General features: G+C 42.2%; 1 protein-coding gene across 26 annotated transcripts in view; it reads right to left on the bottom strand.

The window, feature by feature from the left end:
- The window catches only part of Pkp4 (plakophilin 4), a 194,356-nt gene that overhangs the window by 138,064 nt on the left and 41,278 nt on the right, over window positions 1–15,014 (bottom strand). For 17 of the 26 annotated variants that reach the window (NM_026361.2, NM_175464.2, NM_001362997.1 and 14 more), the window contains exon 2: window positions 2,328–2,464. The exons of 1 other annotated variant lie outside the window; for it this stretch is intronic. In NM_026361.2, coding sequence (NP_080637.1) covers window positions 2,328–2,459 — 132 coding nt within the window. In that variant the 5' untranslated portion in view covers window positions 2,460–2,464. Of the gene's footprint in view, window positions 1–2,111; window positions 2,209–2,327; window positions 2,465–15,014 lie in introns of all 26 variants that reach the window. 8 more of the 26 variants (NM_001362993.1, NM_001362995.1, NM_001362998.1 and 5 more) reach the window with 1 other exon arrangement.

The raw sequence follows: 15,014 nt of genomic DNA, 5'->3' as shown, positions 1-15,014 counted from the left end.
GAATGCTGTCTGTCACTGTGTTTACACCCATTCTATTAGTGAGGACACTGAAGTATAGAGAGGCTTAAAATAAAACAAAACAACAACAAAACCCTCAAGATGACACAGCAAGCAGAGAAACAAGGATAGAAGCGGAGCCGTCTACCCAAGTGCACTGCAAGTGTCCTTCCGTCTGTGCTGAGTACAAGGCCCTTACTGAGACGTTGCTGCCATCAAACCAGGTCCATTCGTGGAGAACAGCAGAGCTGACTTCATCATCCACAGCGAGGACCAGGGCAAGGCAGCAAGGCTAAGTGACGCAATGTTCCAGAATGATGGTCTTGGATGCCCAACATTATCAGCAGTAATCATTTCACTGGTGTGTAACATGCATGCTAAGAATGTCGTCCTGAGGAGTAGTTAAACTCAGAATTAGAAGGTAATTAGTGCTATTTATTTATCTTTAGCCTTCCTGTGCTCTGTCTCATAGGGTTGACAACAGACAGTGGCACATTTCATTACAGGTCAAGACGCTTTCACTCAAGTATATGCTGTGTGTTTCTGAAAAAATCTCATGGAAGTTGTACTGCTATTTAAAAAGCGGGCATATGTCTTAACTCAGAAGACAGAATTCTCTGGGGTGAATGATTGAAATCCTGAGTGCTGAACACTGACAATTTTGAAAAGAAATTATGTACGGAAACTACAAATGTGTATTAATGAACTCAAACTCCTCAGGACATGAAAAGAAATAAAGATAGAATGTGTCTTCCAAATAACTAGATTATCTGGATGACTTATGACGATCCTTTTAATAAGCAGCATACGCTACACTTTGCTGCCTGGAGAAATTGGAATCCTTGCAATATCACACAAAATATTCACTGGAATACAATCTATCACCAAACAATGAAATTCTAACAGTCTCAGGCCACCCCAGTTCCCCAGTGGAAAGATCACAGCCGCTTTCCTAAGGGACTTCAGGGGTCAGCTTGCTGGTGTTAGGGGGCAAACTCAGCGTCTCTGCTGCTGGGTTCAGTGCACATAGCTTCCAGGTTCTGGTCAGTTCTGGGCACTGAGATCAGTTTGCCAGTCCTTCATCAGAACAGTGTAAGCTCTAAGGTACATCACCTTACCGTTCCTTACGTCAGACTCTGACAGCTACTGGGGACTCCAGGCAACAGCCATTTCTCCTCACTTAATGGCCCTGGGAGGTGCATTCAAGAGTAAATGAAAGCAGTCTGCCATTACTTTTCTCCTGTCTTAATGTTTTTGTAGTATATAAAGCAAACACCCTACCTTGAGCTATAGCTACAGCCCTTCAAATACTTTTGTACCATTTCCAAACTCCCAAATTCAATAAGGAAAATAATCACACTGCTATTTGAGTAATTTCCTAAACTGGTTTTCTTAAAAACTTAGCTCTAATGTCAGGTATGGAGTAGTTCCACGCAGAGTTCCTGGTTAAGGCAAACGGTGAAGTAATGCAACGTTAGTGGCTCCTCCTTCTTTGTCTTCATTAGTTATGTGTGCCACAGATGCTGAGTTTGGAAAACAGTATCACACTCAGTCTACTTCTCTCAAAAAATTACCTAGTAATAGTGGAGTTTTTAAAAATTTAATCTATTATTTGAGCAGAATCACCTTCACGGAGGGCACATGAATTCTTTTGGAGGCAGGTATAAAGCGATTCCTAGAGGATACATTCACATGTATTTTATTAAGCCTTTAAATCTTAAAAGTTAAAGTTGAGAGCTCCAATTTCTCTAAGCGCTACAGGTAAGACCTAACTTTGAAGGTCACTTGGAGTTAAAGGACAGAGTATTAGTGCTTTAAAGGAAAACATAAACACAGGTGGAAGCAAATAGGCACAGGGTGACAACTTTTACAGCATTAGCTCACAAAATGAATTACTGGGATTGAGACAAACATACAAATACAGCTTGAACCCCCCAAACCCCAGAGACAACCCTAATGCCTACGTTAAAAAGAACTCAGAGTGTCTAGACAGTACAAGCCAGAGTCCTGATGGACAGTCAGCATCGTGAAACACGCCGTACACAGCTCTGCGCGCATGCACACACTCGGCAAGGTGGGAGACAGACACCGCGCACCATCAAGGTTGTCCTTACTTGCAGACGCACAAGTATCCTGCATGTTCCGGCTCTGACTGGCAGCTGGAGCAGCTCTCCATGCCAGTCATCCCAATGTACTCAGGGATGTAAACACCTTATAATTAGAAAACGTGAAGGCATCAAGGACGTTAGACAGCTTGAAAAACACATCCAAAGATTAATTTTTAAAGGCATTGAAGAAATGTCATCACAAACGTCAATGAAAGGGTGTACCTGCTCCTTCACGGAAGCTAGAATAGTGGTGGCTGTGGTCTCGGGTTCCATGCCTGGGCCAGTGGAGACAGCTTCCTGGTGGGTCTGTGGTTGCCCCTCCTCCACCAGTGAGCCCTGTTCAGGGGCGGGCATTCCTCCTGCAATCAAGCAGGCAAAGGGTTAACACTGCTTCCTGAGCACCTCAGGGGGCTGGGATTCTCTGAGGAGTCCCACTGTAGATGGTTCCTAAGAACTACAGTGGCTGGCTATAGAATGGTCCCTAGTCCAATAGCAAATACATACTTAATGGTATCTAAAAATCAGTGTAGAAAAGTGGCATTAAAAAGGGCTGGAGGAGGGCTCTTTAAATGATTCAATCATCTAGGAATATGTACACAAAAGACATCTACAAACATGAATTGACAGAAAAAATACTTTATCAATTGGAGAAGCTTAGACAATAGGTTTAAAAAAGAAATTTGAAACTCAAGAAAAGCTTGAAAGTTAACAAATGAAAGTCTATGGTTTTAAAAACAAGTTTTTTGTATTAACAATTTACAGCCAGGACACCCAAGATGGGGCTCTCGGGACTTGGTTTCTTTCAAGGAATCTGACCACTCAGATCCGCTGCTACCGCACTAAGACAGCTCTACTGTGTTCCTCAGAAGACTTAGCAACCTCAGACAGACATCCACAAGCTTAGACAATAGCAGGAAGAGACGCTATATAAAACGTTACAAATATGTTGGTAATATAGGAGTATGTGTCTCCTTAAAAGAAGATTTTATCATAAGACAAGACTAATCTTTGTATAGTTAATTAATGCTCAATTAATCTCTGCTGAATAAAAATATGCAAATGACACCTTTTTGATGTCTCTCAAGTCTTGTCATTGGGTAAATCCCACCAAATAAATCTGAAAACCCCCAAAAGACCATATCCATTTAAAAGACCATCTCCATTTAAATGTGCTACTATGCATAAACAGAGGCAGTGAACATCAGATTTTGACAACAGTCTTCATGGTTTATTCTAAATACCACTCTGTACTTTTACTTCAGTTTCTAACAAATTAACCTCTACGGTATTCATCTAAGATTTTGATCTAAGGTATTGATCTAAGAATTTTTTCCCATTCCCTTAACTTCCAATACCAGCTGCTCTTTACGAAACAATACTCTAAGTAAAAGGGAAGGCTTGCATGCCTAAGGGCTTATCTTCCTCCACTCTTCCTGACCTTTGGGACTTCTGGGTCTCTGCTGTGGTTGCTTGATCTTGACACATTCAGAGGCAGTGGGTCTGATGGGTGCATCTGAGCATCTTCCCAAGGTGAAACCACACTCAGGAGGCTCTCACATGCCTCCTCTTGGTCTCACAGAGGAAAAGCACCAGGTGCTCTCTAATCTACAAGATCTACAAGACGATCTTCTCCTGCAGGACTGGTAGGAGGGGCTTCATTCTTGGCTCATGTGAGTCTAGGATCAAAACCTGGGAGCACTGAGACAAAGCACCATTCCTTCAAGCCTCACGTTTTTCAGTGATAAAAAATGGACACGCTAATGTTTATACAACACAATTCAGAGGTTTTTATGATCACCTTTATCTTTTATAATGTGTTTATTGAGGTGTAAGGCACATTCAAAGTACTAGGTGGATGGAGTTGTATTTTTACCAAGTGCTTATCAAAGATAACATCACCAGGTCTATTGATGAAGAACCAGGACATAGACAGCCTGACTTAGCAGTCAAGGCAAGCAGTGAGAGGAAAGCATTCTGGTCACTGTGGAGGAGAGGAATCATACACCTTAAGATGAACAGATGGTTGGGAAGAACAAAAATGTTATTATGCAACAGTGAAACAAACAATGCCAAAACCCAAGGAATTTAAATGTCAAGAGGATAACATGAAACAGCCAATGTGTCAGAAGGAAAGGAGGAAAAAAGTCATCGAACAAAGAGTTTAGAAAAGGAGCAAAGCATTCACTCTGTTATACAGGGGATGTACTGAGTTTAAAGACAGGTACCAAAGTAAGTGACTGTATCTCAGGGAGTGCACTGTACTTTACTTAATAATGTTTATTTTGGTGATCACAGCGACCCAGGCTTACTGAAACATGCTGGGCATCTTCAGAGCGCAAGGATGCTCACTCACATGCTATGGAAGGTGGGAGGGGATTCAGAGCACAAGGATGCTCGCTCACACGCAATGGAGGGGGGAAGGGACTGGAGGTGGAAGGCAGTTCTGGCTCATCATCTCACTGATGCAGCAAATACTGAATCAGAGAAGGCAAAGTCTAACAGGAGGCAAATAATGACACAACACTGAAGTCAACAGAGGTTCAAAGAGCATGTTTATGAAGGAGACTACTATAGTGCAGAAGTAATGTTCATTAGCTGGGCTATTTTGTATCCATTCTTCAATAACCAGGATGCATTGAACAACAACAGGGTGGAGAGTAGAGACACTCAGCCTTCTCTCTGTAACAAACCTCAAGAGTTGTAACCCAAAAGGAACCTCACAGTAAGGTATCTATTTTCTTATCATTCTTACAATCACAGATCCATTAATGAGTTGGAAATAAAGCTAAGTAAAGCTAGGCACAAAAGCTGATTCCTCTTTTACCAAGTCCAGAGGTGAATATTCATAATGACTAGAGTCACAGAACCATAACACTCTTTCCACTGTGAACACACATAGGTAAGAGACTCATCAAGCTGAGTCTTCCTCAGTGGTCTCAAGGCACAGATCTGAGTGATCACACACTGAAGATCTGAGAACACTGAGCCATTTTACAGGCTTTCCACAGAAACATGGAGAATGGAAGTCGTGCCAGGAAAAGGGAAGGAGGAAATGCCATGCCTACATTTTTAGAAAAGAGAAGGTAGGTTCCTCACATTACAAATAAGACAGAGACAAGATGCTGGGTATGATTCTTCAAAGAATGTTATGCAAGAATGATTTTTGGGAACTAAGAAGAGGTGCACCAAAGAAGTCATGTTAAGCTCGTCAGATTTCCTTCTTCGGCAGTATAACCATGGAAATGCAGTGTGTCTCAATTCTAGTGAGGTATGCACAATATTAAAAGTCCCTTATGATTCTATAATTAACATAGAAATGGGGCTGAAATAAGGGCAACTGCCGACTTGAACAATCTATAAATACCTGAATGAAATGTATCAATCTATAGAGGATTCTAATGCTATGCCAGAGTTCTGAACTTGACCTAATACTAACCAAAACCTTCACCAAAGATGTACATCATATGGAGCGCATGTACAAAATCTGCAATATGACAAATAGTGAATTTATCAAATAACAAAACCAGAATACAGGCAAGAGAAGCGTTATTCTGTTGCATTAATGAGATCAAAACAGGATAAACGCAAGGTCCTATCTGAAGGTTGCTCAGCAGCAGGCTGGGTAGCCGTGTAGATGCTTCTGAGGTTCAAGGGAGAGCAGTTTAAATGCTAAGGTGATCTTACACTACACTGATCGGAAGTTAAGACGATTGGAGAGGGTCTAGGAGGCATAGGACTCCCATTCCCCCTGCTTCAGGCTTCTTGGAACACATCCACTTCCTGTTATAGATGGCGCAGTCACAGGAATGATGGGTGGATCCATTTAGATAATGGTGAGCGAGCTATAAAAGGGATCCTGCTATTATTTCCAGGCATAGGAAGGGTTGTGATGAATGGTGCTGGTCTTGTACCTTATGAACTCAAAATGTCATAAAAGAATCAGAACAGATTCTCAGTGAAACAAGGACAAAAAAAGAAAAGAAGGCTAACCCAAGAAAGCTAAGGCCTGTGCAGGCAAGCTGATCCTCTGATCCTCTGAAGGACTGCTATGGACACACAAGGCTAAAATCTTTAAGTGACAACCCTGAAAGCGACACTAGAAATGTCTTTGTAACAAAAGTGTATTATTCTATTTTTACACATAGAATCAAATTTGAATAATCGTCACATTGCTCAAGAAGATCATTCCTTTTGAGCTGTGGTTCAAATGTGCAAAGTTTTCAATAACTGATTGCCCCTGAAGGTAGGTGGTACCTGCCCGTCACGAGAGGCCTGCGGTCCAAATGCAGGCATGCTGGCTAGAGGTGCTGCAGTTGAAGCAGGAAACGGAAGCTGACACAGGCTGCCTTCCACATTCCCAGTTGTTAGGAAGCCCTTTATGAGTCTTCAGGTACTGTCAACTGCGCCACATTTTTCTTCTAGGAGACAGGTGGAGGCCAGGAAGGCAGGTTTATGTTGAGGGACTAACACCTGCATCCATGCTCTTCCTGTCTCTGCCTTCCAGCTCTGGGTGCTGCCTCTGCTGCCTCATGCGGTTGCAGGTTCCATTGCTAGACTCCATTCTTTTGAGCTGCCTAGGACATTTTTTGGAAGCAGCTGAGTAATTACACGTTCTCAAGGTATGATTTAGCAAAGACAAAGAAGATTTACCGATGAACTGATGGGTCTGTATTACATGTGTTTCTGAGGGTACTGTATCCCCACACTGAACTCAACAGATTAGTGGGCATTTCTTTGTGCTCACATTGGCGGCTCTCATATATTCAAGTGTGATGGGCCAAGGCTTTCTTTGCAGTTTACAAATAAAATATATAGGCTGTTTATGACCCAATCAACATAATTCCATTTATCACAGATAAATCACAAAATCAGCTCTACTAAATTGATACACTGGGACATTCATTCAATACTAGATGTTCATCTTTATTCCTTTCTAATTGCTCCTTAATAACTTTTAATCAAAATATAAGTATACTTTTTTCACCAAACTACTAAAAAGTTGTAAATTCTACAGTTTCCCCTTCTTTTATAAGATGGAACTGTAGAATATAAAATATATTTCATTTAGAACACTCAGGCAAATATTATATTGACAAGAACCACAATACATTTATTTGAAAGTTCTTAAGCTAAAATAATGATGTTTAAGAACAAATTAAGATAATTTAAGATAAAAAAGTGAACATTGAAATATGATTCAAGTATATAAAGACACTAATGACAGGATGATGAAAATGTTTAAGGTGAAGCAAGAATAAGAGATACATAGAGTAAAAATAAGAAAAATCATTAATAATAGGTACTAACTAAAAGCTTCTCTTTGTTTTGTTTGTAATGAAACTGGGGAATTAGTGCAGAAGCAAGCACAGCCTAGGAACCTGAGAGTGTGCCTACTGCGGTGAACATCTTTAGACCAGATGGAATCTATGCTAGAGTCTAAAGTACTAGACCAGTACACATTTTTAAAATACTCTGGAAATAGAAGCGGTATCAAAACCTGCAATGTTTTAAAGGTGGATAAATGCTAACCCTCTAATCACACAGTTCATCCAAAACTACGCACTTATTGACAAGGAACTGTACATCATGGAGATATATCCCAAGTAGTGCAGTAATCCTAGAGAATAATCTATGCACAGTGAAATAATTTGATTTATGAATTTTATGATAAGGAGATCATTGCAAAATGTTAAAGCAAAAGACTCTAATAAGGCCTTGCAAACAGGTGCTATCTAGATGGCTAATAGTGAAACACTCAATTCTATTAGTAACTAAAGATGCAAATTAATAATGCAACATAGCATAATATGCTATCAATTCACAACTCGCACTTAATTTCAAAATTTGGCAAAATTGGCGTCAGGGAAGGTAAACATCATATGCTATGGTTGAACAAGTAAGTAGGCCTAAGTACCATTTCAATACAGTAGGCACTGTCTAACATAGCGACCTACACACTCGGCCCATTCTCTAGTAATCCTTGGCAATTAGGTAGAAACTCTCTTGTCCCTGAGAAGCTGGACAGATAATCTAGTACTTTTAAAAGTTATAAATTACCAACAACCCAAACGGCCCATATCAGTAAACAAATACATCATTTTCACTGCACCTACAAACCCAGCCCTATAAAACAAAATGCTCTCCCAATTACAATGTTTAATAGATGAAAACTTGCAAAGGAATATGGAGTGGAAACCCATTTCTGCAGTATGTAAGACACACAATATAAAACCGTATTTCTTAGAGAATCTAGTCATATTCATTGATAAGTAGTGAGAGATGATTATCAAGAGTATTAGAGCAGCAGATGTCTCTCTGGGGACAGAGGGCCTGAAACCCCACCTGTGGCTAATTTCTCCACTAGTGGCCTGGCCGGAGCACTAGCTGCGTAGGATGCACTGGCTTTTAACTATACTTTTAATTGTATTTATTTTCTATGCATTCTTCTGTAGTGGCCTTTTAAAAAATTAAATGAAGAAGGTTAAAGACTGACAAGTTGGAGCTGGGAGCTGACTCGGGAGTTAGAAGTGAAGCCCTTGCTGTGTAAATACAGGGACTGGAGAACAGACACTAGAAACCCATGCAAATTCCAGGCGAGCGTGATGCCCAACTGGAACTCCAACCTCGGAAGACAGAGGTGGAGGCATCCCGGAAGCAATAAAGCTAGCCAGGTTAGTGAGGCCAGCTATACTGGCAGCGAGCTCTGATTTTATTGAGAGATCTTGGCTCAAAGTATAAGGTAGAAACGTGATTCCTGACATCAGCTTCAGGCTTCTGACATGCTTGTGCACACATTCCCACCCACGTGTGGAAACACAAAGAAAAAAGACGAATGGAAGGGAACCTACCACACTAGGTATGACCCATAAATAAATAGAAACGCCGAATAAGGTGCAGATTTATAAGCAACACAATAACACTCCCAGATTAGCTGCTACATGTATCCATTTTAACTATTTTAATAAAAAAGAGACTCATGTATGTCACAAATGTCATGCCCCCAAAGTCCCTTTCAGAGAGTGAGTCAGTGACAGAGAGCATGTCACTCGGCTGAAAGGACATGCGAGCTGTGTCCAGTGGGGATGGTGACCAAGCTCCTGCAACAACAGACAGTACTGCACAGCCAGCCGTCCGTAACAAATAGGAACTGATCCTGATACGCAGGTCACACTGAGCTACTGTCAACTCTTCTCCAAAACACCCTCCTTCCCATGAAGAACAAAGAACAGATACTTCCTTTTGGAAAGCACTACAGGGCTCAGATTTTTTCTTTTTTAAAATAAAGAAGTTGGGTTCATTGTAGTACAGAGATGTCATACTGAGGGGGAGAGAGGGAAAGGGAATCAAAAGACTCCTGAATGGTGGCTGAAATTAAAGGTACACAAAGACAAGATGCGGCCATCCACAGAGCTTGAGAGGACTAAGCGGTGGGCGAGCACACATTTCCTCTTCCCTAGTTCACAGCTTGAGGAGATAGCAGAGGCATTTTTCTATTTTAAGAAAACTAGTCCGGTCTAGAAATTTCAAAAATGCCACCAGTGTGCCAAAACACCACCAGAACAATACTGGGTTCAGACCCGTGGTGAAGCAGCAGAGGAAACCCTGACACAGTAGAGAAGGGCTGGGCATCTGGGAGCCTGGCAGACAGCTAGCTGTGCCTGAGGACAGAACTTGGAGGAACAGGAGGAGGGACACTCAGGTGGGCAGCCACTGCAGGGAGTGACATACACAAAAGCAGTGAACTAGACTGAAAGCCTCCACTGCTGAAGCCCAGGAAGAGCAGTGTCCCTAAAGGGCAGGTGACACTGATGCTCTTAATGCTCACACTGAGAATTGGGGGGTGGGGGGGTGGGGAGAGTGAGAGAGAGAGAGGAAGAAGAAGGACGAGGAGGAGGAGGAGGAGGAGGAGGAGGAGGAGGAGGAGAAGCAGAAGCAGCAGCACAAACTTGTTCTCAATTATAGCAAACCAGCAAAAGCTCACAACTATCAGCAGGTTCTGTGAAGGCAATGACTCTGTCGTCCAGGCTGGCCTCAAACTCACCAAGTCTGAGGTTTGTTCAAAGGTGAGCTTTGAACTTGAAATCCTCCTGCCTCAGCCTCCTTAGTACTGAGAGTATATATATGCACCACTATGCTCTGCTAAAATTAAGGCATTTTACAAAACCCCAGAACTCAGAATGTTAAAATAATCTTTAAAGAAAGTTCTGCCACCAAATCACAAACACAATGGAGAAATTAGAACAAAAAGAGACAGCGACCTATGTAGCTGGGGGAAAGACTGACTGGGATAAGGCTCTAAGGCAGTGGCTCTCAACCCCTTGAGCTTATAACGCTTTTACAGCACCTAAGACCATCAGAAAACACATGTATTTACATCGTGACTGATAACAGTAAAAACATCACAGTTATGAAGGAGCAACAAAAATAAGTTAAGGTTGGGAGCCACAACATGAGGAACCATATTAAGGGATCGCAGTGTAGGAAAGGTTGAGAGCCATTGCTCTAAGGAGAGGCAGCACACTTGCATCTAGAGGCTGAACCATGACAAGCTCTGACCTTAGTGAAATATCAGAGACTACAACCGAGGAGGCCTATCAGCTGCTGCTCTTGGAACTGTGAGGGAGCTCAGATGCCATGAAGGGTGCCATCCAGGCCAAGAAGGCAGAACATGGAATACAGTCCTTCATGACCTGACCAATTTGACAGCTGACTGCAGCAGCCAGAGGAGCCAGCCAGGTGAGAGCCTGCAAGAGCAACCTCCTGGGCAAGGTGGAGTGCTGAGAAAGATGGTTGTCAATTAGCCCACCACACTCAGTATGATGAGATGATACACCCACCAGGACCATAAAGCCGAATTTACGTATTTTAAATATCATAAGATTAAAAATAATATTTTACATGCTGATTTTTTTCTGAAAACACCACTTTATTTATGTTTCTGATCTACTTTACATGCAATACTATAGAGTACGTACTATTCAAAGTAATAAAGACAAGACCCTGATGCTCAATCTATTCCCAATCTAAAAGGCAACACCAGACAAACTAGTAAATCACTATAAAGAAGTGTAGCTCTGGGGGTACCTAGAACACACAATGGCCAGCAGGTATGGTTGGGGCTCAGGTGTGAAACAGTTCACCTACAGTCTTCATTTTTGCTTTAAAATCTGCCTTCAATTTAGACTTCCTAATCTCCATGGACTGTTGTTTCATGGACTTGAAATTAAAGGCATGGAAGCCATATCACACTCGGTCTGTTCAACAGTTGGTGTTCTTCATCAGCTTTTCCTATGTAATTCCAGTGTTAGCAAAGATTAAAGTCTAATGAAATTAGTAGTAGATTTAGAAATACAGTGATTGATACTTGAATTACTAAAGGCAATTACACAGAAAGACTGTTTAATTGAGGACTTGGAGCACTTAAATAAATATTATACCAGCTTTTGAAATATATAAAAAAAAAGTATGTAATGCAGTGACCTCATTTATCTTCCTTAGTGGCTGTCTTAATGGATGACACTGACTTTTCTTCCCTCATAGACTACCTGACTGGCTTTTCAGTGTCCTGCCTGAGGTCCCAATACTCTGCACTGGACTTCAATTTGTCACAAATTAATTCATTTGTAGTTTAAAGGTTCAATTTAAAATTCTCCAAGTGTGAATCATCTCAAATGTAAGCTGCCACAGTGAGCCAACCTGGGGAGCGAGTGGGCAGCTCTTACTCTCTGCTTGCCCACGTGATGACCGTAGTCGACTGCACTGGCAGCGCCTTGAACGTGTGAGACACGCACAGAGCTGGGGCTGTTGCAGAGCTCTCGTGTGTATACGAGAACTGCTGCTTGGTGTTGAGAGTCTCAGAATCATTAGCCCATGCTCTACCCCTCAAATGCAACCCCAAGCCCTCAACCCTGACTTGCCATAGACCCCCCACACACACACACTTTCTCTTGAGGGTTGCCTGTTAACATTCTGAGCCTGGGGAACATATGTTGGGAAATCCTTCTACACGATATTCATCGTCAGTAGTGAGTTAATGTCACTAGAAGGAAGCAATGTTCCATACTTTACAGCTAAAATTTGAATCCAACTTTCCGGTGTTGGCAGCATATTAAAATAAAATCAGCAATTATGTACTGTTTGCTAGTTTTTATGTCAAGCTGACACACACTAGGGTCATCTGGGAAGAAGGAATCTTAATTGAGGAAACGTCTCCATCAGATTGCCTGTACCAAGTCTATTGGGCATTCTCTTGATTGAAGACTCGTGTGGGAGGGGGTGGCGCCACCCCTAGGTTAGCGTAGGTTAGTGGTCTTGGAGTGTATAAGAAAGCAGGCTGAGTAAACCTTGAGGAGCAAGCCAGTGAGTTCTTCTCCATGGCCTCTGCTTTAGTTCCTGGTTAGCGTTACCTCCCTGATTTCTTCTGATGACGGAGTATAAAGTGAAAATCCTAAGCTGAAATAAACACTTTCCTCCTCAACTTGTTTTTGGTCATGGTGTTTATCTCAGAATAGAAAGCAAATTAAGACAGTGCATTAATAGTGGTACAGAAGTTACAGGGTTTTTAGATTGATAGTGAAGGTCCCTGCCAACAGAATGAAGTATGAATTTGTGTTTTGGCTGTAAGATGGGTCCTAATATGGTTTTGAAAGCTTGGTTTTTAAGCATAGGAATGAATGATTTTTAAGAAAAAGAACGCAGTCTGATCCAGGCTGGTTCAAGTTTTAATTCTTTTTTCATGCACATTCATGTGGCTTTAGGCTGGGTACACAACATCCATTAGCATGGGTTTGAGCAGACCAACTCCCCACCTGGGATACATTACAACCTGCTTAAACACGTTCAGTGTGAGGCAGATGGTAATCTGAAAGGCACTTCAGTACATGCACAGGGAGAAGAAAAGGAAGGGTGACACATTTGAACTGGAGAATCATCAAACAGTAATTACACATACATTTAATGTCTCTTTTAATAAATACTGATTTAAGTAATGATGCTTTTAATAATTTACAGCTTTTAAAGTAGCTCTTGGGAGTATAACTAAAAGAAAGAGAGAGGAAGAGGGAGAGGGAGAGGGAGAGGGAGAGGGAGAGGGAGAGGGAGAGGGAGAGAGAGAGAGAGAGAGAGAGAGAGAGAGAGAGAGAGAGAGAGAAAGGAAGAGTACACTGTAACCATGACAGCACCTTCGCTTCCTGTGCTGTCTCCAGCAAGCTGAGCTGGGGGAGGCACAACACTGGTCTCTACCACTTGGTTTTAGTCTGCATGCTTAATGGCAGCATTCAAGGAGCCAAGTGCAGGCTCACATTTAACACTTCCAAACAACTTTTTGAAAAAAGTACAAGAGAAAAAGTATCAGCCTTTTAGACAGAACTTCTGTGACTTTGATGCTCATAGGTAGAGCAAGCACCAGGTTTAAAAGCAATCATTTCCCAGTGACACGCTGTGAGGTCATGAGGGCAGGGGCTACTTTTCTCAGTACCTGGGAGAGAGACTACAGCAGAGGAAGTGTTTAGTAAGCACGTGTCTGTCTGTTCTGCTGGGACAGGGAAAGAATGACAACACATTTATGTCTGCATGAAAATGCCAGAGCGTGTGAAGTGTCATGACAGTAAGGTGATGAAGAGTCCCTGGGCTAGTGGAGAGGAAAGCAATAGTGAGGAAAACACAATGATAAAAATGTACAGAACACAGGACAGCAGGAGGGGAGGAGACCAGTATGCCACGATGCAGAAAGGCCATCAGAAGTTGAAAGGTATTGGAAGAACGGAGGTGTGAGTGAGCCTCCCTGCTCTATGTGAATAGAGTCAGTCTAAATTTGGTGGAATAGGAAGGGGAGGAACCAGGAAGGCAGCTCTGGAGATGAGAAAATGAGGCAAGCGGGCAAAGAAAGACATGAGTCACTCACTCATGGGCAGCCAAGGATGAGAGTCTGAGTGCTGAGAGGAAGCTATAGATGTGTTCCGGTACTTGATGGACTGTGTCAGTGTGACCTTGAGGGAGGTAAGACCCACGAGAAGCTGGAAGAGTAAAAACCAAAGGGTGTCATCTTGGGAGGGGCAGGAGAAGAGCCTGGCAGGCCTGTGAGAATTAAAGCAGTGACTGGCTAAAAAGCAGGTTGGTGGGAGAGCCGAAGCCTGCCCCAGGATTGCTCTTGTGTCTTTCCTACACTGAGTCCCTGGGGACAGATGGTGGCTATAGCTCGTTCCTTGTCAAAGACCATGGAAGAAGAGCACAAATCGCGCACACTCTTTTCCTTACAGAAAGCATCCTGGCATCAGAGCAGACTGAGAAATAGAAAAATCAGTGAACATGAAGACAGTCTTGGCCATGTCAGTGAATGCCTTCTCCTCAGGAGCACACACACACACACACACACACACACACACACACACACACACTCTAAAACTAGAATAAAGGAATGGACAATGCCATCCCGACCAGAATCAGAAGTCAGCTGTTATCCATTGTGTATGGTTGGCATCAGAATTGGAGAATGGAGTGGTAAGTCTAACATACAAGAAAAAAATCTTGGGTTTCCATCCTATCTGGGGAAATAAGAGATCACAAGAAAGATCTTTATGCTTAAATGTCTTTTAACTTTTGCTTTCAGGAAATAACACATTTAATTAAATTTTATGAAAAGTATAATTTCAAAGCCAAAAACCACAATAATAGGGTTCTCTTTGTTTGTTTGTAAGACATGGTCTGACTTTGTAACCCTGGCTGTCCTGGAACTTGGTATGTAGACCACGCTGGTCCTAAACTCAGAGATCTGCCCGCCTCTGCCTCCCAAGTGCTGGCATTAAAGGCTTAGGCCACTCCGCCTCGGTAGAGCTCTGTATTTTATATATGAAGAAAGAAAACCAAGCACATTTGTACATTATCCTATTGAGTACATTTTAACGGAACGCT

The sequence above is a fragment of the Mus musculus genome, chromosome 2, assembly GCF_000001635.26.
Source record: "Mus musculus strain C57BL/6J chromosome 2, GRCm38.p6 C57BL/6J".
Taxonomy (NCBI): domain Eukaryota; kingdom Metazoa; phylum Chordata; class Mammalia; order Rodentia; family Muridae; genus Mus; species Mus musculus.
This window is presented reverse-complemented; position numbering and strand designations above follow the sequence as displayed.